Genomic DNA, 25,350 nt, shown 5'->3' on the forward strand with positions numbered 1-25,350 from the left:
TCAAACAATCCTTCCACCTCAGCCTCCTGAGTATCTGGGACCACAGATACGCACCACCGTATTTGACTAACTTTTAAAATTTTTGTAGGGATGGGATCTTGCTATGTTGCCCAGGGTGGTCTCGAGCTCCTGGGCTCAGGTGATTCTCCTGCCTTGGCCTCCCAATATGCTGGTATACAGGTGTGAGCCACTGCGCCCAGCTATAAACATTTTTTTTTTTTTTTTTTTTGAGACGGAGTCTCGCTCAGTCGCCTGGGCTGGAGTGCAGTGGCACGATCTCAGCTCACTGCAAACTCCGCCTCCCAGGTTCATGCCATTCTCCTGCCTCAGCCTGCCTAGTAGCTGGGACTACAGGCACCCGCCACCGTGCCGAGCTAATTTTTTTTTTTTGTATTTTTAGTAGAGACGGGGTTTCACCATGTTAGCCAGGATGGTCTCAATCTCCTGACCTTGTGATCCGCCCGCCTTGGCCTCCCAAAGTGCTGGGATTACAGGCGTGAGCCCCCGCGTCTGGCCAACATTTTTAAACATTACATACAGGTTTCTGTGTAGACATACACATTATACTTTCGTTCTATGAACAACACTATGAAGAAAAGAAAAAGACAAGCCACAGATTTGGAGAAACTATTTGCAAAATCATATACCTGATAAAGGACTTGTATTCAGATGATATAAAGAATTCATAGGCCAGGCGCAGTGGCTCAGGCCTATAATCCCAGCACTTCGGGAGGCCGATGCAGGCAGATCACGAGGTCAGGAGATCGAGACCATCCTGGCTAACACGGTGAAACCCCGTCTTTACTAAAAATAAAAAAAATTAACCGGGCGTGGTGGCGGGCGCCTGTAGTCCCAGCTACTCGGGAGGCTGAGGCAGGAGAATCGCTTGAACCTGGGAGATGGAGGTTGCAGTGAGCTGAGATTGCGCCACCGCACTCCAGCCTGGGTGACAGAGCGAGACTCCGTCTCAAAAAATAAATAAATAAATTCATAAATGTCAACAATAAGAACTCAACCCCAATTTTTAAATGGGCAAAAAATATGAACAGACTTCACCAAAGAAGAATATAAAATAGGAAAATAACATATTCAACGTCATTTCTCACTAGGGAAATACAAATGAAAACAAGGTACCACTACACACCGGTTAGAATGTCTAAAATCCAAAAAGCTGATAATATCAATTGCTGATGAGGATGCAGAGCGGCAAGAATGCTCATTCATTGTTTGTGAGAATGCAAAATGGTACTGCCACTTTGGAAGAGAGCTTGACAGTTTCTTGTAAGTTCAACATAGACTTGCCATATGACCTAGCAGTCATACACTACTGCTGGTGTTTGCTCTGGCTGAACAATCTGCCAACAGACTTAGGGAAGGGAAAAATGAGAGCAGCCTTGGGTAAAAATGCCATGGACTCAAGCTGCTTTTACTGAAATCAAATTAAAATGACTAACTTTTTGTCCAGGTTTATAGTTGCTTTTTGAAGAGAGGATTTGTTGATCTCCTCACTGTCTCATGCCAGAAGTCTTTCCCCTGGTATCTTGTAAATCTAGATTATTCTTTCTCTTTATCTCCCCTCAAGCCCAGGCCATCTTCACCCTCCCTTGGGATGACCAGCTAAGTGGTTAAGAGTGGTGACCTTAACCTCTTAACTGGTATCTTTGCTCCAGTTTGTCCTCCTTGCAGCTGCAAGAGAGAACTATCAAGAACATGAATCTGACCCTGTCATTCCTCTGTTTAAAAAATACTGTGTAACAATGAAAAGACACAGTCCAATTAAAAAATGAGCATAGGATTTGAACAGACACATCACAAAGGATGTTACATGATGTTCAAAATAATTTATGTGGGTTGAACCAATCTTGCATCCCAGGGATAAAGCCTACTTGATCGTGTTGGATTAGCTTTTTGATGTGCTGCTGGATTCAATTTGCTGGTGTTTTGTTGAGGATTTTTGCATCTATGTTCATCAATGATATCGACCTGACATTTTCTTTTTGTATTGTGTCCTGCTACAGTAACCAAAACAGCATGGTACTGGTACAAAAACAGACACATAGACCAGTGGAACAGAATAGAGAACATACAAAAAACGCCACAGACCTACAACCATCTGATCTTCAACAAAATTGACAAAACAAGCAGTGGGGAAAGGACTCTTTTTTTAAAAAATTATTATTATTATACTTTAAGTTCTAGGGTACGTGTGCACAACGTGCAGGTTTGTTACATATGTAACATGTGCCATGTTGGTGTGCTGCACCCATCAACTCGTCATTTACATTAGGTATATCTCTAATGCTATCCCTCCCCGCTCCTCCCACCCTACAACAGGCCCCGGTGTGTGATGTTCCCCACCCTGTGTCCAAGTGTTCTCATTGTTCAATTCCCACCTATGAGTGAGAACATGTGGTGTTTGGTTTTCTGTCCTTGTGATAGTTTGCTCAGAATGATGGTTTCCAGCTTCATCCATGTTGCTACAAAGGACATTAACTCAGCCTTTTTTCTGGCTGCATGGTATTCCATGGTGTATATGTACCACATTTTCTTAATCCAGTCTACCATTGATAGACATTTGGGTTGGTTAGGACTCTTTATTCAATAAATGGTGCTGGGATAACTGACTGGCCATATGCACAAGATTGAAGCTGGACCCCTACCTTTTTGCTGTATACAAGAATCAACTCAAGATGGATTAAAGACTTAAATGTAAAACCCAAATCTATGAAAACCCTGAAGACAAGTTAGGCAATACTATTCTGGTCATAGGACCTGACAAAATCTTCATGACAAAGACGCCAAAAGCAATTGCAACAAAACCAAAAATTGACACGTGGGACCTAGTCAAACTAAAGAGCTTCTGCACAGCAAAAGAAACTTTCAACAGAGTAAACAGACAACCTATAGAATGTGAGAAAATGTTTGCAAACTATGCATCCAACAAAGGTCTAATATCCAGAATCTCTAAGGAACTTAAACAAATTTACTAGCCAAGAACAAGCCATCCCATTAAACAGTGGGCAAAAGACATGAACAGACATTTCTGAAAAGAAGACATACATGCGGCCAGCAAGCATATGAACAAAAGCTTAACATCACCAATCATTAGAGAAATGCAAATCAAAACCACAATGAGATACCTTCTCACACCAGTCAGAATGGCTGTTATCAAAAAGTCAAAAAATAACAAATGCTGGTAAGGTTGTGGAGAAAGGGGAACACTTTTGCACTACTGGTGGGAATGTAAATCAGTTCAGCCAGTGTTGAAAAAAGTTTGGTGATTTCTCAAAGAACTTAAAACAGAATTACCATTTGACCCAGCAATCCCATTATTTAGTATATACCCAAACATAAATTGCTCTATCATAAAGACAAATGCATGTGTATGTTCACTGCAGCACTATTCACAGTAGCAAAGACACGGAATCAACCTAAGTGCCCATCAACGGAGGACTGGAGGAAGAAAATGTGGTACATATACACCATGAAATACTACACAGCCATAAAAAAATGAGATCATGTCCTATGTAACAACATAGATGGAGCTGGAAGCCATTATCCTAAGCAAACTAACTCAGGAGCAGAAAATCAGATACCACGTAAGTGGGAGCTCAATGATGAGAACACATAGACACATAGAGGGGAACAGCACACACTGGGGCCTATCGGGGTGGAGGGTGGGAGGAGGGAGAGGATCAGGAAAAATAACTAATGAGTACTAGGCTTAATACCTGGATGATGAAATAATCTGTACAACAAACCCCCATGGCACACAATTTACCTGTATAGCAAACCTGCACATGTATCCCTGAACCTAAAATTAAAAACAAGCAAACAAACAAAAAAACAAAATCACGGTTCTTTGGGAAAATACAAATTAAACCACAATGAGATACCACCATGCATCCTCCAGAATAACTAAAATTTAAAAGGTAGCATCAAATGTTGATGAAGAGGTGGAGTGACTGCAATTCTCATACATCGTTGGTAGGGATGTAAAGTTTCTTCTAAAACTACCATAGGCCTACCCAGTGACCCAGCAATTTCATTCCCTATTCAAGAGAAATGGGAGCCATGTTCTGCCCCCTTCCAACAACAGCGAAAAAAGACATAAAAAAATGCTCATTGCTTGATCTACGATAGCAAAAGCCAGAAACAGAACCTGGAGACAGCCAGGTATCAATAAGAGAATTGATGAGAAACTGTGATACATTTATATATTTATACAATGGGAAGAGCTACTGGTATGACAGCATGGATAAATGTCAGAACCAACGTGCTGAGTAAAAGAGGCCAATGAGAAAAGAGTACATATTATATGAGCCCAATTATATGAACTTCCACTACAGACAAAAGTAAGCTGTAATGATAGAAATGAGACCTGTGGCTGCAGGAGTCAGGTGTGTGAATAAGATCAACTGGGCATCACTTTCTGGGGTGATGGTTCTGCTCTGTGTCTTGATAGGGGTCTCGGTTTCATAGTTGTGTGCATCTGTCAAAAGTTATCCACTGGTATGTGGAAGATTTATGTGTTTCACTGTATGTACATTTTACCTTAAAAAAGGAATCATGGCCGGGCGCGGTGGCTCAAGCCTGTAATCCCAGCACTTTGGGAGGCGGAGACGGGCGGATCACGAGGTCAGGAGATTGAGACCATCCTGGCTAACCCGGTGAAACCCCGTCTCTACTAAAAAATACAAAAAACTAGCTAGGTGAGGTGGCGGGCGCCTGTAGTCCCAGCTACTCGGGAGGCTGAGGCAGGAGAATGTCATAAACCCGGGAGGCGGAGCTTGCAGTGAGCTGAGCTCCGGCCACTGCACTCCAGCCTGGGCGACAGAGCAAGACTCTGTCTCAAAAAAAAAAAAAAAAAAAAAAAAAAGGAATCATAAGCGAATGTAAAATGCTAGGTAACGATAGGTTGAGGTACACTGATGTCTGTAACTTTGAAATATGTCACAAAAATAAGATCGATGGACAAGAGGGATGGCAGACAAGATAAACTGAGTGATGCAAAATGTTAATTACAAGTCTACGGGCTGGGAATATGGATGTTCACTACACGAAGTTTTAAATTTTTTTGTATGTTTGAAATTTTTCTTAATTAGATGTTGGTAAAAAAAAAGTTAAAGAAGCAGGAACAACAACAAAAGCCTCTTTAGTGGTTCCCCACTGCTTTACAAGATAAGTTCAAGCCCCTTAGTCTGCTGACATGTTCTTTCTGCCCTAGACCACCAGGTTCCTGTCATCTCCAAACATGGAGAAAGGCCAGTAGGTACATATGCCAGTGCCTGCACATGACGTTCCTCGGTCTAAACTGCCTGCCTTCCACCGTGTGAATTCCCACTCATCCTCGAGCAAGTGCTAAGTTACCCATCGCTGGAGATCCCCTCCTCTCAGGAGGCTGCCCGCATCTGTGGCCCCGTCTCCCTGCCCACTCTCGGCTCTGCAGCACAGCTTCCATCTCCTGCCCCTGGGCTCTCCTAGAGCTTCTATCATTCCACTGGTACAGGATAGCACATGTCATTCTCAACCACAGCGGGTGGTGTTTATCTTTTTAGCTTCTGCTAGACTGGGCTTCCTGTGTATGCCTGACACCTCCATGCAAGTTTGCTGGCATGAGGACTGCGGAGCAAACACTCAGCTTTGCTTTCTGCCTTCTCTGTCACACCTCCCTGTGAAGGCTAGAGTGATACTTTTGATTGGCGAAGCCAGGGTGAGCCTGCTGATCCTCCGGGCCACATTACTGGTGGGATCGTGGCATGACCTGCTGCTTTCTCCTGGAACCCCAAAGGAGTGCGAGAGCCAGGGCCCACCGTGTTGCTAGCTAGGGAAGTGTGCACTCTTATAGTAGGTGAACTCTGTGTCTGCTCTGTAAGCCCAGTTTTCCCTCACATGAGCTCTGGGATGATTTTCGTGAGGAGAGGGGAGAGAAGTAACAGGTAGCTTCCGTGTGGCCTCAGGCCATGTCCTCTAACTAGTACACAGAAGCCCTGCTCTTGAGGGTGCTGCTGTACTTTAGCCTCTTCATCAAGCAGATGCCTTACCTTTGATCTTTCTCTGGCTCCTTGCATCTGTTCTCAGTTGGTAAAGAACCTGGAGGGGAGGAGGAGCTGGGAGGGGTGTTATTAGCACTCCCAGATCACCCTCACTGGCCTGTTGGTCAGAAAACTCTTGATAAACTAACACAAGGAACCAAATGGGGACAAGGGCACTGCTGGCTGGGGAAAGAGGCCATTCGCTGCTTTCCTTTCTCCTATCCCCAGAAGGAGAGTCTTCCTTCTGTGTTCCTTAAGGATCCCCTGGGCAGTGTCTACTCCATTGCTCTGGCTAGGTGCTTTACCCTCTCCTTCGTTATCTGTAGACCTTTCCCAAGCTTCTGAGTCTGCTCAAAGCTAGAGTTTTAGTGATAGCTCTTTCAAGAGGTACTACTTGGAGCCTTGGGTGGTACGAAATGGATGTCTTCACGGTGAGCCTTGTGTCTGCTCCAAGTGCAAACCCTCCATGCATTGCAGAGAACACCATAAAGAGAGGAGCACTACCTGAACTACTCCTTCGGGGTCTAAAGGTGAAACTTGCTTTGCAGCACCCAGCATTTTACTGTACTGATTCCTTTCTTTGGATCACCACCTCCTGGATTTAGCAGCCCATATGCTGGGCTCACTCAGCTTTACACTGCTTGTTCATAACTACTGTGGGTTCACAGGGCTGAAACACTGCCTCATTTTTCTTAATCAGAAAAAAATTATTTTGAAAATGGTAGAATCAAATTGGTCACATTTTTACCCCAAGATGGCATTTTTTTAAGGCCAAAGCATGCAGTAAAGAGATACAGACATTCTGTTACCGATGTGTCTGGGTTGCATACATAGGCTATCAGGAGATGTCCCCAAGTGTGAAGGGTGAACGCCCTCACTTACAGTTCACAGGGTTAAAGGGGACGGTACTGACTATGGTCAGTTGGTTGACTGTAACTTTGAGTATTAGTTCCCTCCAAGTGTAGCCTGTTGATCCCCGTTTTTTTGTTTGTTTGTTTGTTTTTTATACTTTAAGTTCTGGGATGCATGTGCAGAACGTGCAGGTTTGTTACATAGGTATACGCGTGTCATGGTAGTTTGCTGCACCCATCAACCCGTCACCTACATTAGAGATTTCTCCTAATGCTATCCCTCCCCTAAGCCCCCACCCCCTGACAGGCCCCAGTGTGTGATGTTCCCCTCCCTGTGCCCATGTGTTCTTATTGTTCAGCACAGTGTCAATGTTCATCTATGTTGTAGCATGCACCAGCATTTCCTTCCTTTTTATGGCCGAATGTTCCATTGTGTGGCTAGACCACATTTTGTCTATCCATTGACCCTCTTGGGTTTTTGAAGAAAACATTTCTCTTCCATTTTCACTGTGTTTACAGTCATTGTCTTCAAGTATCTGGGCCCTCTCATGATCCCTTTCTGTTATGGACTAAATGTTTGTGTCTCCTGAAAATTCATGTGTTGAAACCCTAACCCCCAATAGGATGTATTTGGAGGGTGGGGCCTTTGGGTTACATGAGGTCTTGAAGGTGGGGTCTTTGTGATGGGATTAGTTCTAAGAAGAGATACGTGAGAGTTCTCTTCTTTGGACCTATTTCCACATTCATTTCAGCTTTCATAATATGTAAACAAATAGAATGTTTCAGATGTGAGGAACAGCTCCCCGGCTCTGGTGTTCTGTGATGTGAAGAGACCCACTTGCTCCCTCAGACTCCCATTCCCCAAACACATATCTGGGAACACAGCGTGAACATGGCTTTTCTCCCAGATGACCACCTTGCTGGTATCTCGGGAGCCTGACATAAGACAAGGAGAGTTTTAAGGGTCTGTATCAGATTGGAAGGGGATACCAATTGTATTACCTAGAGGGAGGGCATTCTCATCCCTGTGGTGGGGGATGGATAAAATCTGGGCCTTGGAGACTTTCTGGAACAGTGAGGAGTACCCTTCCCAGTGGCTAGCATAGGCAACCATGTTTTGGTAGATTTTTCAGTTCACTTTGACTTGGTAACTATGGGGCATTTGAAGCAAGTTTTTTCTTCTCTTTGTTTATTCATTTTTTAAAACGTTGTTTTTATTTTGTACTTTGGCCATTTTTTTAGATAATGAAAGTACATTTCTAAAATATCTAAAAGCCCTTGGTGTGTCTATTAGAAGAGTCTAGAACACTTATAGATGTCTTTAAATACTTCAACATCTCCCCCTAGCAGTTATAATCTTCCTACCATTACGTTACTCTCCAGGCCCTTGGCAACCAGGTGGGTCAGGCACTCACTGTGAGCCCAGGTTATGCTGCTGTCAGAGAAGGGCAGCTCCATGTGGTGTATCCCCGCCTCCTGCAGATGTATGGCTGTGTAGGAATCAAGGCTGCCATGTATGTGTATAGCAGTGTCTTTTGTCTCTGAGATGCCGAGGGTCTGACACTTTCATTGATTGCAGGGCTTATTCACGACTTTCTCACTGAGATCATGCCTCCTTTCTACAGGGCCTCTGTAACTATGGTGGTTGCTATAGCTAGAGAGGTTCCTGTAGCTATGAGGCCTGCTATGGCGGTGGTCACTATTGCTACAGTGACGTTCCCTATTGCTATGGTGTGGCTATAGCAACGGCAGCAGTCTCTAGAGTTATGGCAGTCCATACAGCTACCTATATGCATAGGTATCTATACTCAAAGCAAATTGCAGCATGTGATGCACTGTGCAGGGAGGTTTCTGGTGTACTAGAAAGCTACTGTAGTCCCTTTGGCATATAATTGTGAACTCAGAAGGCAGGTGGGAATACAAAACATACTGAACCTGAAGAGTCTGCCAGTGACCTGTGAAATAGCTTCTTTGAGTTCTCTCTCCAGTTGTGGGAAAGACGGGTGGATAGATTTGCATGGGGCTTGCAGAGTTAAAACTAATTAAAATTTACATGAAAAACACTTGTTGTTTCATGATCCAGGAAGAATCACTAGTAATATTTCTGACTGCATGCTTGGAATACTTTTTCTATGCATAAGCATATGTTTGTAAATATTTGTGATTTTTTTTTTAAATAAAAATGGGATCATGCCATCCTGAAACCATTTTTTAAATTCAATAATACACTGAATATCATTCTCTGTCATTAAAGGGTATTCTAAAATATTATATCAATGGTTACATTATATTATGATATACCATAATTTATTTAACCAGGACCCTATTTTTGTACAGAGATTCCCCCCAGCTTTTTGCTGCTCTACACAGTGCTGTGATGAACATTGTCTAGCCAAATGTGCACAACCCTAATTGTTTCTGTCAGATAACTTCCTAGAAGTCAAATGGCTGGGTCACAGAAAGCAGACACTTCTAAAGATGTGACGCTTTGAGTGGTACTGCTGAATGGTATTCCATTAAGGTTGTGCCAACCTCCATTTCCACCACTAGTAAGTAAACAGGTGCCTGTTTTCTCAAATTATCACCTCCACTGGGCATTATAGTTTTGTTATCTTTGCAGATTTGTTCAGAGCAAAATGCTATCCTGTTTAAATATGCATTTCTTTGAATCTAAAAGGAGGTGAAACACTTTTTCAATATCTTATTAGACACTCTTAAAATATTTTGTGAATTGCCTGTTTGTGTCCTTTGCCCATTTTTTTTTTTTTACTGGGGTCTGCATATTTTCTCATTTCTGCATATTTCTGCATATTTTCTCATCTATTTTAAGGACTCCTTTTACATTAGAGATTAGGAAGCCCTTATATATTCCATAAACATTTTATTTATTCATTCATCAGTTGATGAACCTTTGGGTTGTTTATAGCTTTTATGAATACTGCGATGAACATGTGTGTGCAAATGTTTATGTGGACATATGTTTTCAGTTATGTTGGGTATATACCTAGAAGTGGAATTGTTAGGTCATGCTGTAACTCCGTGTTTAACTTCTTAAGGAGCAACCAAACTGTCGTCCATAGCAGCTGCACCATTTTACATGCCTGCTAGCAATGTTCAGGGGTTCCCATTTCTTCACATCCTTACCAACACTCCTTCCTTTCTTCCCCTCTCTCCCTTCCCCTTGTCTTCTTTCCTTTTTCTTTTTTTGGATTACAGTTATCCTAGTGGATATGAGATGGTGTCTCATTATGGTTTTGGTTTGCATTTCCCCAATGACCAGCAGTGTTGAGCGTCTTTTCATGTGTTTATTGGCCATTTGTATGTCTCTTTGGAGAAACATCTATTCACTTCCTTTGCCCATGTTTAGATTGAATGATTTGCCTTTTTATTATTGAGCTGAAGGGGTTCTTTATATATTCTCAATACCAGCTCCTTATCAGATATGTATTTTGCAAATATTTTCTCCTATTCTGTGGGTTGTCATTCTACTTTCTTGATGATGTCCTTTGAAGCACACAGGTTTTTAATTTTGACAAAGCCCAATTTAGTTTTACTTTTGTTGCTTGCACTTTTAGTACTGAAGTTTTTACTTCTGATCTGATCTTTTCCGTTTTGAGTTTCCGGCTTTAGGATCATATTTAGAAATCATTTTTACCCCAAGATCATAGAAATTCCTTACCCCTAAATTTTTCTATAGTACTTTATGCCTTCATCCACGTTATCTTTACTGGGAACTGACCTTCATGGATGGCATTGGGTTGGATAATTTTATGTTATGCCCGTGACTCATCACCACCACCATCTTTTGCACAGTGTGCATTTTGTAGAGTAACTGGGTTCAGTCTGTGCCTAGAGGAAGTAAGCAGAGCTCAGTAGCCCAACATGGCTCAAAGCCATGACCTCGGCTTTGCTAGCGCCAGTGGCCTGTGTGATTGACTTCAGGCTCACATAGTGAGAAAGGACAGAAGGATCTAAGATGACTGGCCGTTTTTTCTTCCAGATGTTTCTTAGCCTCACAGTAGTTTCCGTTCACATGCCCATCTGAGAAGACTTGCCCACAGGATGGGATCACTTTTTTTGAGGAGGAAGAGAAGCACATTTTTGTCATCTTCTTAGGATAAGACGTCCTACAATCACAAATGGTCAGGTAGTTAGGAACCGCTGGAGCTGTGGACTATTGAGCTTTGAGTCTTTTTGAAAGGCTGGGAGAGTCACCCTTCTCTCCATTTGTCCCTGGGGGGAAGTTAGGAAGGGGTTGGACGTGTTTATGTTTCTTATCACAGACTGTTGCTCAGCAGTCTCGTGATGTTGAAGTTGCTGGGAATCCTTGTGGCCAAGTCCTCCTAAGGGAAAGGAGACCTGAGAACACTGTTTCCTTCTGCCTTGAGGTGAAAGAATAGGTTGAATAACTCAGAGTCCAGAAAAATAGAAGTCTAGTGACATGAACACATTAGCAGAGGATGCTATCACAACAGCCACCTCCAGGACAGCGGAGGGGACCTCTCTGTTGATCTGGCTGCACACAGTGACCCCCATCTTCCTGTTTGTTATGCTTTCTCCAACAGCAATGATTGTGTGTGTTTATTTTTTTGTTTTTGTTTTTGTTTTTTTTAATGCTTTGTTAATAACCATTCATATCCAATCAGGGATCTTTATACAATACACAGAGCTCGAGGATTCGGCCTTAGGTGGAAACATAACAAACCTCATTTTTCCCCAAGAATCTTTTTTTTTAATAGGCTTTATTTTTTAGAGCAGTTTCAGTTTCACAGAAAAATAGAGAGGAAGGTACAGAGAGTTCTCATATTCCCCCTACCCCCACGTGTGCACAGCCTCCCCAGCTATCAATACCGCACCCCGCAACCCTGACAGAGTGGTAGTTTTACAATCCACGAACCTCCATTCCTCCTGACTCTTTGATTGGTGAAGGAGACGTTGGAGCTCGTTTGCCTTCACTATGCCAGGGCGGTTTCCCCTGAGAACCCCGGGCTCTGGGAACACAGTCTCCCTCCATTAATGAGCATTTGGCCCTGAGAAGAGGGTGGGATGAACGGTGAACTCAGTGCTAATTAAGGTACTGAAATGGCACCAGTGGCTTCTCAGCGAGTAGCTGTCTGGGGAAGGGTTGTGTGCGTGTGTGTGTGCATGTGTGCATTTAACTCTCTGCAGTTCTATCGTGTGTGATTTGTGTGACCACCACCATAGTCAATATACAGAACAGTCTGTCACCACAAGGTTGCTTCCTGTTGCTCATTTATAATCGTAGCTAACTCCCTCCCTCCCAGCTCTCACCAGCCCCTGCCAGCATTCATTTGTTCTCCATCTCTGTGATACTTCAGATCCTTTTGAATTTCAAAATAGTGGATAAGGGATTGTGAGCCTACATTTGTTTATGTTCCAAGAGCGACTTCAGCTGTAGTTGAGGCAGTGGCTACGTCAGAGACCCGTGGTGGTGGCATTGAGAGTCAGGCTCTCCTGGCACAGCACCCCACCCCCCGACTTATGGTGAGACCACTATGTGCAGCCGCACCACTGGGAGCAAAGAGGTGAAATGGAATACTGCGCCTACAGAGCCCGGCACGCAAGGCCTGCTCAGGGCAAGGTGGCTGCCATTTTAATAATAAAAAGTTCCACCTGGTGGCCTGGGCTTTGCAGGTGGTAGGCATAAGCAAGCAGGCCTCACTGCAGTCCAGTAGAAGCCTACGGGTGATCCACGAGTTGGGGTCTTGTCGCATAGGTGGGATTGGAAGGGCTAGCACTGCCATCCAGCTCACGGAGGCCTGAGCTCGAGCCTGAGCTGACTGGTCGCTGGCACTAAGTGCTTTTGTCTTTTCTCCAGGTGATGGTCGGTACGGCAGCGATGACGACCCTGGATCTGGTGGGTTTCTGAATCCTGAGGCTCCTGTTGGCCATGTGAAAGGAAAATGAATCTCAGGACCCCAAATTCACTAAGCCAAGGGAAAAGTCAATCTAGAAACTGCATCAGGCAAACGTGCCTCCTATTCTATTCCTAAATAAGATAGCTACAAAGTTGGAAAAAGCTGCATACCTCCCTCACAATTTGCCTGCAGGGAAATTTCTTATGGGCCTCAATATCTTTACCCTGAAACCGTTCTGTGAATTTCACCCTGGCTGATCTTTACAGAGGGAGACAGGGCCGTCCCTCTGCTCCGCGCCCCCCCCCCCCCCCCCCCCCCCCCCCCCGGACAAATGCATATCTGATTGCTTCCTCTGCCCAATTGCTTATGTAAAAATGCAGATTCACTGAGCCAGATGAAATTGTGTATTCAGTGAAAGGCTGGTCAAGGACTCAAAAGAATGCAACCTTTTGTCTCTTTCTCTTATCTCCCTATGACCGGGAAGCACCCCACCTCCACCCCTGCTTTGTGTTGTCCTGCCTTTCCGGATCAAACCCATGTACATCTTACACATTTGATTGATGTCTCATGTCTCCCTAAATGTATAAAACCAGCTGTGCCCCGGCCACCTTGGCACATGTCGCCAGGACCTCCTGAGGCTGTATCATGGGTGTGTTGTTAACCTTGGCAAAATAAAATGTCCTTTTTTTTTTTTTTTTTTTTTTTTCCTCCCGCTCTGTCGCCCAGGCTGGAGTGCAGTGGCATGATCTCAACTCACTGCAAGCTCTGCCTTCCGGGTTCACGCCACTCTACTGCCTCAGCCTCCCAAGTAGCTGGGACCACAGGCGCCGCCACCACGCCTGGCTAATTTTTTTTTTTTTTTTTTTTGGTAGACATGGGGTTTCACCGTATTAGCCAGGATGGTCTCGATCTCCTGACCTCGTGATCCGTCCACCTCAGCCTCCCAAAGTGCTGGATTACAGGCATGAGCCACCGTGCCTGGCCTGGCAAAATAAAGTTTCTAAATTGATTGAGGCCTGTCTCAGATATTTCATAGCAACTATGAGGAGACACAGTGCTGGCCCACTCTGGTCTCAGAGTTGGCCATCCCCCTGAACGTTTCCAATAGATAATCGTGAGGCCAATAGAGGGGTGTAGCCATTTGAAGGAATGAAGCATGAAGATTGGGGTGCCGGGGGAAGTAGCCCAGTGGGAAGCCTGCAGGGCCTCAGTCACAGAAAGCACTGCACTGTTTCCACGTCTCCCTTTCAAGCTCCTCAAAAGTGAAGTCCTTACAGAAAATGAGAAGTCCTAGGCAAATCCAAGGGGCACCATGTCTTTGTAATGCGTTAGATCTGGGTGGCATGGCCCTCTCCTGCTGGCTTGGGGGTTGTGGGCATCTGAATGAACTTAGTTTGGTGCTAGAGGAAAAGCAGGCTCCCGGGCTGCTCCCTGGGGTGCTTTGGCTCTGACCTCACCTGTCCTCATTTCTCCCCCTTCTTCATACAGGCACGGTGGCAGAGACCGGCACCATTGCCGGGGTGGTCAGCGCCCTGGCCATGGCCCTCATTGGTGCCGTCTCCAGCTACATCTCCTACCAGCAGAAGAAGTTCTGCTTCAGCATTCAGCGTAAGTGCAGCCGCCCACTCATGGCTGGGAACCGGCCGGCAAGGTCTTTGGAGGGAAAGGGTCCAGGACAGATCCAGATCCCTCCACAGCCTGCCTGAGACCCACTCCCAAGCAGACTTCCTGGGACGGGGGTGGAGGCTACAGTTTTGGAAATCCCTGGGGACAGATCTAGGCTGAATTAAAGTGTAAACCAGGCTGCAAGAGCAGATGGGGCTGGCCCTGATGACCTTCACCTTCCCAGGGCCCCAGCTCCCAGGGGTACTTCTGTGGGGACAGAGCTCAGTGACCATTGTGATGTTTCCTTCACGTAGAATGGGAGGGACCCTGGACTGCACCCATAGCTTCAGACCTCAGCCAAGGGGATGAGGGCCTTTGGAGGCCCTACGTCAGTAGCTCCCTCCCATGCTGCTGGCTCCCTCAGGAGCAGAGGGCAGTGGTTCCTGGGGGTTTGCAAAACACGGCCCTTATTGCTCTGGCAGTGCCCCCGTCACATCCTGAGAAGTCACTGCCTGGTGCTCTTCCCCCCACGCGCCACAAACTACACTAAACCGAATCATGAATTGCTCCAAAGAAGTAGGAATGTGAGAGAAAGAATGACGTGGTTCCCCCCACCACCCCCACCACCCTTTACTAGGTTTTTAAAAGACAGTTTTCATCTCATGCTGTAGCTGTGAGTCTGCAAGTTATGGATTAATGGAATAGGTACAAATGGAATCCTGTCTTCACCCATCAGCGCCCCACATCAGCGAGCCCTGTGGGGATGCTGTTGTGGGAACAAGACCTCGCTCGTCCCTTTTATAAGCACAGATTGATGCTCTGTCACTGTTTGCTGAGTGGAGCATGTCTCCAGTTCAAGGTTGGAGATTTTCAGTTCAAGCGACAGAATGTGACTCAGCTGTAGCTTGTCTCTTTCCACTCCTTGACCCCTTTGATGCGAGGGGAAGCTTAGAAACAGCCCACGTGGCTCTTTCCCTGCCCTTGCCGTGGTCCTCCGCCCTTAAATCTAGCCTGAACTGAGCTTCCCAGAAAACTAACCTGGGTCCCAAGATGCTTTGCTGAAGTCTCCAACTGCTTATTCATCTGACCATCATATTTGTTTCCTTCACTCTTGTAGAACATTCTTGACCAGGGCGACACACACAGCATGCGCAGCAGTACTGTAGGAACACATTGACATGTCAGTGCACAGCCTGCAAAACTGTTCATGGCCACCCTGCTTGAGATCCCACTGACCCACCGTGGATCAGGAAGCTTGACGGTAGAGTGGCGTGAGCAGGGAGTGGGTCAGACAGAGTCCAGGGCTGGGGACTGGATGGTTTTTAGAGTTATCCCTTTCCCTCAACTCAAAAGTCAAGGAATCTTCTAACTGGTGAAAAAGATGGGAATCCAACCTTCTCAATGCGTGGACACTGATATTTAGATGGAGACACTGGGCGAGAGGATCGAGTTGCACTTAGTGTGGCGGGGGCAGTTTTGCATCAGCCTCCTGGGCTGTGCCTGGAACAACGAGCCCAGGGCAACCAGGTACATAGTCACAGCCCTTGATCTCTGACCTTGTTCTTATTGCATTTGGCAAAAAAGTAGAAGCCGCCTAATACAGGGGGTTTCTGTCCAAGAGGCTCCAAGGCTGTCCTCTGTGGGCTCTCCCTCCGGCAGGTGGATTGGAATGAGATGGGAATTCTGGGACACATGGCCTTCCCCGTGGTCAGGGATCCTCATTTGAAACTGCTTTTGGGGCTGGGATCTCTCCATACTCGTCTCCCCTCCCTGTTTTAGGGGAGGGAGCAAGGACCTGGCCAGGGACACTTTGGGAGAACAACTGAGAGCATCGTGCTTGCCAGGAGAGGAGTCAAGATTTTGGATAAGCATCCAGGTTCTCAAGATGGTCTCTTGGGAAAAGATAAAAGCCCAGATTTGGATTAAACCAGGCCTGTAGGAAGAAGTTAGAACTGACTGAGAGAAAAGTATCTTTCCTGTATAATTGATTAAACTAGTTGGTAACTAAAATGACATTGAACAAATATTTATTATTAAAATAAATCCTACACCCAGAGATGCCCTCAAAATGGAGGCCACAGTGGCAGGGGAGGTCCTGGTGGCTGGCTAGAGGGCTTCTCCTGTTTGGGCCTTTGCTGGAGAGCTTTTTTGGCTGGAAGCACCATGTCAGATACATTTCGGCCTTGATTTTCTGATGATTTCCCCTTCTAGGTGGTTGGGGTGGCAAGGAGGCCTGGTTTGTAGCAACAAAGTAGTTGTGAGCTTCACTGGTGAGGTTTGCCAAAGCTGTATGAGGCCACTGGGGCTGCCAGAACAAGAGTCACAGACTGAGTGGCTCAAAACAATAGAAGTTGATTCTTCCCAGTTCCAGGGGACTCCGGGTGTTCCCTGGCTTGTGGCTGTGTCACTCCAATCTCGCTTTATATCCTAAATCCAGAATGACCTCATCTTAACATCCTTAACTTAATTACACCTGCAAAGACCCTGTTCCTAAATAAGGCCACGTTCACAGGTTCCAGGAATGAGGACTCACAGATCTTTTTTGGCATGGGGCGGGGCATCCTTCACTGTAGCATCATTAGCCTAATGGTGAGATGCGACAGTCCACAGTTTTCAAATCCATGCCCATTACAAAACTGGGTGAGATGGCCAGGCCAAAGGATGGCTTTGAGACTTTAAAAAGCATGTTGGGTAAAAGAAACTACTTAAACTACAGGTCTGTAGTTCCTAGTAAGAGCAGCTTCCCAGGCATCGTGCGCTTGCTGCCCACCTGCCATTGCCTCTCTTCCGGGCTCTGCACGTGGGTGAAAAGCCAGCCCTGTAACTCGGCCTGGCAAGGGCAGGGCCATGGATGGGGAGAGTTCTTGGGCTGAGCAGACAGGGTGGCCGGCCTGGGCCCTCTCCTGCTGGGCCCTCAGTTTCCCCATCAAGGGTATCCCACTTCCTGCTCTGGAATTAAAAAGTCAGAGGCTGGCTTGAGGCTGCTCAGGTGTCAGTAGGAATAGAGAGAGAAAAATAGGTTGATTTCTAAAGCACAAAGTGAACATCTTGACTGTATCTGTCTTATTAAAATGGAAGGAAAATACGTCATTTTCATGCTTATTTCCTCAAACGGGCCAGCGTGAGGTTTTGGGAAGTGACTCAGCAGGCAAAGCGGGGCAGCTCCCAGGAACCCCGTCGGCCCAGTGTGTCCATCTTGGATTTCACTGCCCTTCCCCTCCAACCTTCCTTCTCCCATGGCACCTTCCTGTGTGGCTGTCTCCCCAAGCTAGAGGCTGGGAGTCCTCCTGTCCCCCCACCTCATGTCAGTGCATTCCCCAGTCCTGGGATTTGTGCCAGCTGCGTAGGTCTCCTCTGGAGCCACACCTCCCTATCACCATTGCCATGGCCCCTGCCAGGACAGAGCCAAGGTCTTCCCCTCATCTTCCATCCAGAAGGTTCCATAGACCTTTGTGCCTGTCCAGTCTCCTCCACACCTCACTCTCCTCCAGGGGGACCTGTTTTAAAATGCGTGGATCCCCCTTATGCTTCCTGCTGCCCTCAAGGTCCTGGCTGAGCCCCTGAGTTTGGCATTGGAAGCCCTTCATGGTTTGGTCCCAACCACATCCTTTCCCCTCCATAGGCCTCCCATAGGCCTTTCACTTCCCGAGGGCGCCATGTGCTCTCCATCCCGGGCCTCTGCTGTTGCCCCTCCTGACCTAGCTCCTCTCGCCCTGCAGGCCTGGAGCAGCCTCTCCCAGCCTGTGGTCCCACAGCGCCCCCTGCTGACCTCACCTGGTGCTCATGGGGCGGGATTGGGCCGGTTGGTTACTGTGTCTGCGACTCCCAGCTCGCCTTGCCGCCTCAGTGATCAGGAGTCTGGACCGTCCATTCCGTGGTGGGGCTGCGTGTACATCGTGTCCCTGGCACCTGGCCCGGGCCAGAATCAGGAGGGGTCCCGCAGACGTTTGTGGGGTGGCTGAGCACACTGAGAAGCTGGGGGTTGGGCTTCCTGTCCCCACTCTTTCCCTTGAGTCTCAGCCACTGCCACATGGAGATGGCGGTAGAGGGGGCAGGGGTGCAGAACACAAAGCCCTGGGGAGACAGCAGGAGGTGGCTGCGAGGAAGGCCTGTCCCCGCCACTGCTGGGGACCCTTGGCTTCCCTTGCCTTTGCCCTCGGTGTGGAAAGCCCGCATGTTTGCTGTCGGGAGCGCTCTCACTCCAGGGTTCTAAGCTTTGTGTCTTGCCTTCAGGTGCAGCAGAAGGTCAAGGTAACGCTGCTTTGCCTTCCTCACTTTCCTTTTGCTTCAGCCTTCATGCTTACTCATTTGCCCCCTGCTCTGGCGCTTCCTTGCCACTCTTCTCCCTCCTGCTTCCCTGGCACTCACCGACGTGGCTATAACTGGGACCATCTTTAGCTTGCCCTGATGCGTGTGAGAGGATGCCACCTGCCAGGCGCTGTGTCCCCAGGCTGGATGTTGCGGGAGCCGGGGGAGAGTTGAGGTGCCGTGGTGAGGGTTCACTTGTCCACTGGTGGTCGTGTCTGGGGAGCACAGAGAGAGCCACCCACAGGCAGGAAACGATCCAGCGCCCACTGGGGTGGCAGCTGGCAGTGATCACGAGGTTCAGGGTGTGTCTCCTGGCCCCCACCTGTCAGCTGGGAAGGTGCACCTGGAGCAGCTTCCACTGCCCTCATCGCCTGCCCCGCTCTGCGTGGGGCTGGCCACACCTGCCAAAGAGCAGTGCCCGCATTTGTCACAGGCCCATATGGCTCCCACCTCAAGCCCAGCAGCCACCGGGGCAGGCAGGTGGTGGGCATACTTGTTTAGGCAAGGAGCCTGTAGCCCAGGACGATGGCTTGGGTTGCACTGGTGCCTGGTCGGTCGGTCGGTCGGTTGGTCGGTCGGTCAGTTGGTTGGAACCATGCCCCGGTTTTCCCACAGACCCGGGGCTGAAGGGTTCCAGTCCCTGTGCTATGCAGGGATGAGACACAGACTCGACTCTGCAAGCAGCAGCAGGAGTGGGGTCCACTCTAAGAACTTGAACACTGGCGCTTGCTGGCTGAAGGGGATGCTTGGTACCGTCCCCAAATCCCTCTTGTAAATAGGTGTGGAGAAAGCCTAGATAACCAACTAGACTGAAGCAGCTGTTGGCGGGCCAGCCCCTCCAAGCTCGGGTGGACACAGCAGTTATTCCTGCTGCTGGGAGGAGCCAGTTGGCCTCTCTGCACGGGTATTGCTGGGAGGCTGCATGTGGGCAGGAGGCTTTGCTGCATCTCCACGGTGCCCTGCATCCATCAATCACTCATAGCAATTGGCTCCCTGGCCCCTGGGCCGCACATGGACCTGTGGATGGTGCTGAGCCCTGCCATTGGGCACCCCCTTCACTGGGCGGAGCTGCCGTCTTGACGTGGTGGCGGCTGCCCTGTGAGGGTGGAGCGCCAGAAGCCTTTGCTACATGTTATTGTTATTCTGAGGACGACGATGAGAACTCCTGGGCAGTGAGTTCCTGGACAAACAGTTTTCATCTGGATGAGGATGTTCAGGTGGCCCAGGGTGCAGGGTTTTGAGCTCCCTAGGGCAGCTGTGCTGCTTTTTTAGCTGCAGAGGGCTTGGTCAGGCATTCTCAGCCACGGTTGGGGACCCGTAGGTCCTGTGCGCGTCACTCACTCTGCCCTTTCCCCTTTGCAGAGGGTCTCAACGCAGACTACGTGAAGGGAGAGAACCTGGAAGCCGTGGTGTGTGAGGAACCCCAAGGTGAGGACTTTGTACTCACTATCCCTTGCTGACACTTTCCTAGTTGGTCCCAGCACTGAGCAGAACCGTGCTAGAGAAGCAGGGAAGCACAGAGACCTCTGCTTCTAGAATGTCCGGCCAGAGCAGAAGCCTGCCCTGATCAGCCTGCCTCCCAGTTTTCATGACCCAAAGATGCTGGGGTGACAGCCAGGGCCATCTGCTGCCATGCCCGTGACTTCTGGGCATTGCTGCTGCTCAGCCCCCGCCCTTGATTCGTGTGAGCCAGAGCCCCAGGCACCTCTGCTCCCCATCAGCGAAAACAATTACATTCTGAACAGAGCCATGGGGAAGCTTTTAACCTAGACCTAGAACTTTTCCCTTTGCAAATTGCCACAGGCAAGAGGGAACTTGGTTAAAACCCAGACCCTATTGTCAACACCTGTGCCACTCCCTCCCCCTTCTGTGGCCATCAAGCACTTTCTGGATGCAGGAGCTGTTGGAAATTTGAGGTCGCATAAGTTCAGGCCACAGGCCTAGGGTGCCCAACTGCTCGAGGCCGATATGACCTGTGCCCATGGGATGCCAATGAGGAGGTCCAGAAAGGCTTGCTGAGGTCGGGGAGCAGCTCAGGCAAGTGTTGCCACTGGAACTACAGTGCAGTAGCCGCAGGGACTGGGCCTGGGAGACCAGGAGGAGCTCAGCCTGTGTGGTATGTACTGGGGAGCCGGGTGCCCTACAGCACTGCTGAAGACGGGTGGCAGTGCTGCACCAAATTAACTAAAATAGGCCTGGGTTCAGATGTGGAAAAATGGATTCCACTTTCGCATCCACTGTCGTGAGCTTTGCCGCAGTTAGCCACCATGAGGCCAACATCTGTGTGGACAGGTACTACGTTGGGCACTTTATTTAAAATAGTCCTTCCAGCAGTGCTGGCGGGAACATGCTCATGTTTTAGGCGAGGAGGTGGAGGCTGAGCTGTTTCCAGGGCCTCTCTAGCTTTCTCTTTATCTCCCCTTGACCCGCCCAAAACTACTCCCAGGCTCCGGACAGTCCTGACTGGGGACAGGGAGTGGGTCCCAGAGGGAAAGTTGTACAGGCAGGGCTAAGCGCTCCCCCCCAGGATACAAAGGGAAACCTAGTTCTGTTCCCAGCACCTGCTTGCTGCTGTATTTGCTGCTTCCATGTAAGACAGAGCAGAATTCCTTCTGATGGGCCTCTTCTTCCCCTAGTGAAATACTCCGCGTTGCACACGCAGTCTGCAGAGCCGCCACCACCCGAAGCAGCCAGGATCTGAGGGCCCTGTCCAGCTGTAGGCGTGCACAGTGGTGCCACCGCTTGTCACCCGGCTCCCCCCTTCTCCCCACCCTTCATTTGGACCCACAGCTGCTGTGCTGCTCTGTGTCGTCGGCTCCTTGTTGGTCTAAGTTTTCCGGACGAGCTCTGGGGGTTTGTGAGTTTGGTCTCTCTGCCCTGCCACAGGTGCTCTGAGACTTGGTGCCGAAATTCAAGAGCCAGCTCTGATAGAAAGCCAGCACCAGCCTCGGGAACTGCTGAGCCACCAACTCCCAAAGCCAGCCTGCCTCCAGCTTTACTGAGCACAGGATGTGGGGGCCAAGATGATGCTGGGGCTGGATGACATGTATGCTTAGGGGACAAGAGTTTGAACCCATGGGACTGTGACCCCTGCACACTGGAGTGGCTCATTGTGGCAGGTTTCTGCCCATAGACCCTGACGGTGACCTCAAGGAGCTGCAGGTGGGGAACTCAGCCTGCACCCACTTCACTTGGAGCCCCTGCAAGGAGCGAACCAGTCAGCACTAAGTAACACCACACACACGCAGCGCCCAGGATGATGGTTTCACTTCGGTCTTCCCCATCCCGGGTTTGATGTTGCTGGGCTTCCAGAGAGCCGGTCCAAGTGGAGACTTTCAGTTATTTAAGTGCAGACATGTATCTCATGATAGTCCTGCCCTGAGAGTTTAGAAATCCTCTGGATAAGTTTGAAGCAATTCATACGCCTGTTTCCCATCTGATTCCATAGGGGACTGGATGTGGCCTTAGGGTTGACATGATAAAGGTCTTTAGGAATCATTTCTGCATTGGAGATGAGTTTTATCCTGTGTTGGGGAGAGGTGCGCACCCTCCACCCTGTATCTATTCCTATTTTGGTAGCAAGAGCTACCGATGTCAAGAACGAGCATCAAAGCCAGAATCATGCTGCTTGTTTGCTTAAAAATGTAATTGGGGGCGGCGGGGGAGGAGAGGGGAGAGACGCATTTGCTTGGTTTAGTGAAACACGTGACTTTATAGCTCTGTGGTCAGCCTACCTGTCTGTTCTGAGGGAGAGTGCGTGGGAACCCATGCTCACCGTGGCAAACACAGGAACCCCATGACTAGCCCCTCACCTGGCATGGAGCTGCCTGGTTTTGGGCTGGAGCAGAGCTGGTTTCCTGGAATGTTCCTTTGGCCCACATGTGGTTCTGTCCCGGTGAGCTCTGTTGTCAGAGGCTCACGGGACAGAACCACATGCTAGGGTCTAGGGCCCCTGTCTACTGATGATCAGTTTGCCATGTCAGAAAGCACTTCTGAAAGCAGGTATGAGTCACCGGGCAGGCAGGATCTTACAAAACTCACGGGCCTCTTTGGTGTGCAGGATGGCCCCATGTGTTCCCTGGGCTGTCCACTGAGCGGGATTGTCTGCTGAGCGGGATGAGCCAGCTCCAGTTTCTTAAGGAAACCACTGGAATCTGTAGCCCCCACACGCATCTGTCTAACGCATGCCTCGTGTCTGTTCTGCAAACATGCCTGTCGTGGAGGGTAGTCAGCTGTAGCACTGTGTCTCCAGGCTGCCTCGTGAGGCCATTCCCAGTGCGTGCCTGTGGGCTCCTTACCACCCCGTTTCCTGCTCAGCCTTGTAATCCCTGACAGACCTGGACTGTGTGGCTGAAGGGGGACCTGAAGGTGCCGTGAAGGAAAGAAACCTTGGCCTGGTCTCAAGCTTCCAGTGCTTCAGGAAGTTAGTGAGGGTGGAGTGGCTTGCAGGATTGGCCTGTTTCCAGGGCCTCCCACGCTTATTGGCCAGACTGTGAATTTTGTCAGGCTTGTCCCGCCCTGACACCGAGTACATCAAGAGCTGCTGGCCCCACCCTCTGGCTGGTGCTGGGCTGGAGGTGGCTATGGGGGATTTTGGCATGCATGGCCTGTCGCCACCTGGACAGCGTGACCTCAGGGGTTGTCCACCTTATCTTTATGGTGAGGCCTATCGGATGGCAAAGTCCTTGAAACCCTAGAGCTGTGATGTAGAATATGTACTGTCTGTGAAACCACGTTCGCAGTAGCACTGACTGCAGTTGAGAGAGACCCATTTTGCTCTCCCTTACCCACCCGGGTGCTTTCTGCACAAAGCCTGGAGCCTGGCACTCAAGCCCACCGGTGGCGGCTCCTAGTGACTGGACATGCCTGGAAGACCCCTCAGCCTTCTGTTTGCAGAACGTTCATTTCAGGAGCTTCTCCTTCCCACATACATCTTACACTTGCTCGACACTGCCACCTGCAGAAGCCTCGCGGGCTCTAGTCACCATGTGTCTAGCTGAAGTTTGAACTGGCCAGCATGGACCTGTCCCAGGTGAGAGGGGAGACACGGTGGACTGGAAGGACTGGTTGAAAGTGGCTCATTTCTATCAGCTTAATTTGGCAGAGAAAATTTGTAACAACTCTGAGCACATGCTGGGTGAAGTTACAGCTCAAGGAAAGATAAAGATGGGCAGAAGGAGGTGTGGGTAGCTTCTGGGGTGGGACCCAGAGGGGAGGCTCAGGGACAGTGGCTGGGGTTCAGTGCCGGGGCCCTGAGGAAGAAATGGAGACTGATCTCAAAATTCTAGAATTCCCCGTTCATGTGCTTGTGTCCAGGTGCGAGTTGTAAACTGTCTCGTGTTTGCATTAAATAAAATGGCACCAAGCAGATCCTTGTCTTCTGATGGTGTTAAGGCATGCCCTTGGTCAAGTGTTGCTGCTTTTCCCTAAAGTAATTTATGATGCAGAGCTGACCTCCCCCCACCCCCAGCCGAAGGTTTTTCTCTAGAAGCTTGCATTTACCCTTTAGTGACTAGCTCAGCGTCGGGACTTCCAAGAGTGGCCCCTCACTGTACAAGCAGCTAAGGCCAGGGGATGTGGAGCGACCAATGTCCTGGGGTTAGAGAGGACGGAGGCAGGAGCAGAGTGCTGCGGGGCCGCTCCCAGGCTACATGGCTTGCCGAGTCCGGGGCTGCCCGGTTGGGGTCTGGAAGCAGCAGAGTCCCAGGCTCGCAAATCCCAAATCGACTGCTCTGCCGCCTTCAAAGCAGGCCAGTAACCAGTGGAGGTTCCAGTTACGCGCAGTTGTTTCAACCAGAAAGCTGAGTGAGAAAGGGACCCTGCACTTCGTCACTTGTTGCAACCTCATGGAGAGTGGCCTGTTTGGGATAAAGTCTGTCCTTCTCATCAGCTGGCATCTTGGCTTCAAATTGAGAAGACATTTCAGGGCATTTCACCATGAAAACAAGATGCAGTGGACCCTGGGCTTTAACATGGAGGCCGGTTGTTTCATTTTGTTTTGCCAACCTTTGCTTCTAGTGAAATAGCACCAGGTCCTCTCAAACCTGAGACCACCAGGTACGTCTCCTGTGCAGAGCTCTGCGTGGCTAGCGGGGGCCTGGTGCAGTGGCCCTCCCGGCCTTGCTTGCTGCTCTGATCTCACTGCTGGGGAAGGCTGACTGGCAAGCAGCCCCCTGGGCATCCTCTGTGCCTAATAAATACCGGGCGCTCTGGCTCACTCAGTAGTGACGTGTGTGGAGGAGGACAGGGACCCCATACCCTTCACAAGAAGACTGACACACACAGGACACCGAGGGTGCTGCAAATTCATCCAGGCCTTTTTAGCCCTGAAAAGGTGAACACTCCTCTGGGGTGGGGGCAGTTTGGGCCTTAGAGAGCACTGCGCTTGCGCGCGAAGGACTGACTCATTGCGCTGACTCTCAGGTGTCTCCAGACCTTTCCCCGAGTCGTCCACATTTTCTCAAGGTTAGAGCTGAGGGCATTTCTGACTTCACAGTATTTCCTGTTTCAGCCAAAATACGCAAGCCCCATGATACATTTATGATTTAGTGAATGAATTAAATCACATAAAGGTACTTCACATATATTAACTGTGCTTGACACACAGTCAACATTCAATCCATGTGATTTTATTACTGATTTTCCTCAAAGGAAAAATCTGAGATACTTAAA

General features: G+C 48.8%; 1 protein-coding gene across 2 annotated transcripts in view; it reads left to right on the forward strand.

Moving 5' to 3' along the window:
- CD99L2 (CD99 molecule like 2) overlaps positions 1–24,048 on the forward strand; it is a 130,229-nt gene extending 106,181 nt beyond the window's left edge. For both annotated transcript variants that reach the window (XM_073013364.1, XM_073013365.1), the window contains 4 exons: positions 12,726–12,764; positions 14,254–14,373; positions 20,041–20,106; positions 21,315–24,048. In XM_073013364.1, coding sequence (XP_072869465.1) covers positions 12,726–12,764; positions 14,254–14,373; positions 20,041–20,106; positions 21,315–21,379 — 290 coding nt within the window. In that variant the 3' untranslated portion in view covers positions 21,380–24,048. The remainder of the gene's footprint in view (positions 1–12,725; positions 12,765–14,253; positions 14,374–20,040; positions 20,107–21,314) is intronic.
- The last annotated feature ends 1,302 nt before the right edge of the window (positions 24,049–25,350 follow it).

Source organism: Chlorocebus sabaeus, chromosome X, assembly GCF_047675955.1.
Source record: "Chlorocebus sabaeus isolate Y175 chromosome X, mChlSab1.0.hap1, whole genome shotgun sequence".
NCBI classification, from domain to species: domain Eukaryota; kingdom Metazoa; phylum Chordata; class Mammalia; order Primates; family Cercopithecidae; genus Chlorocebus; species Chlorocebus sabaeus.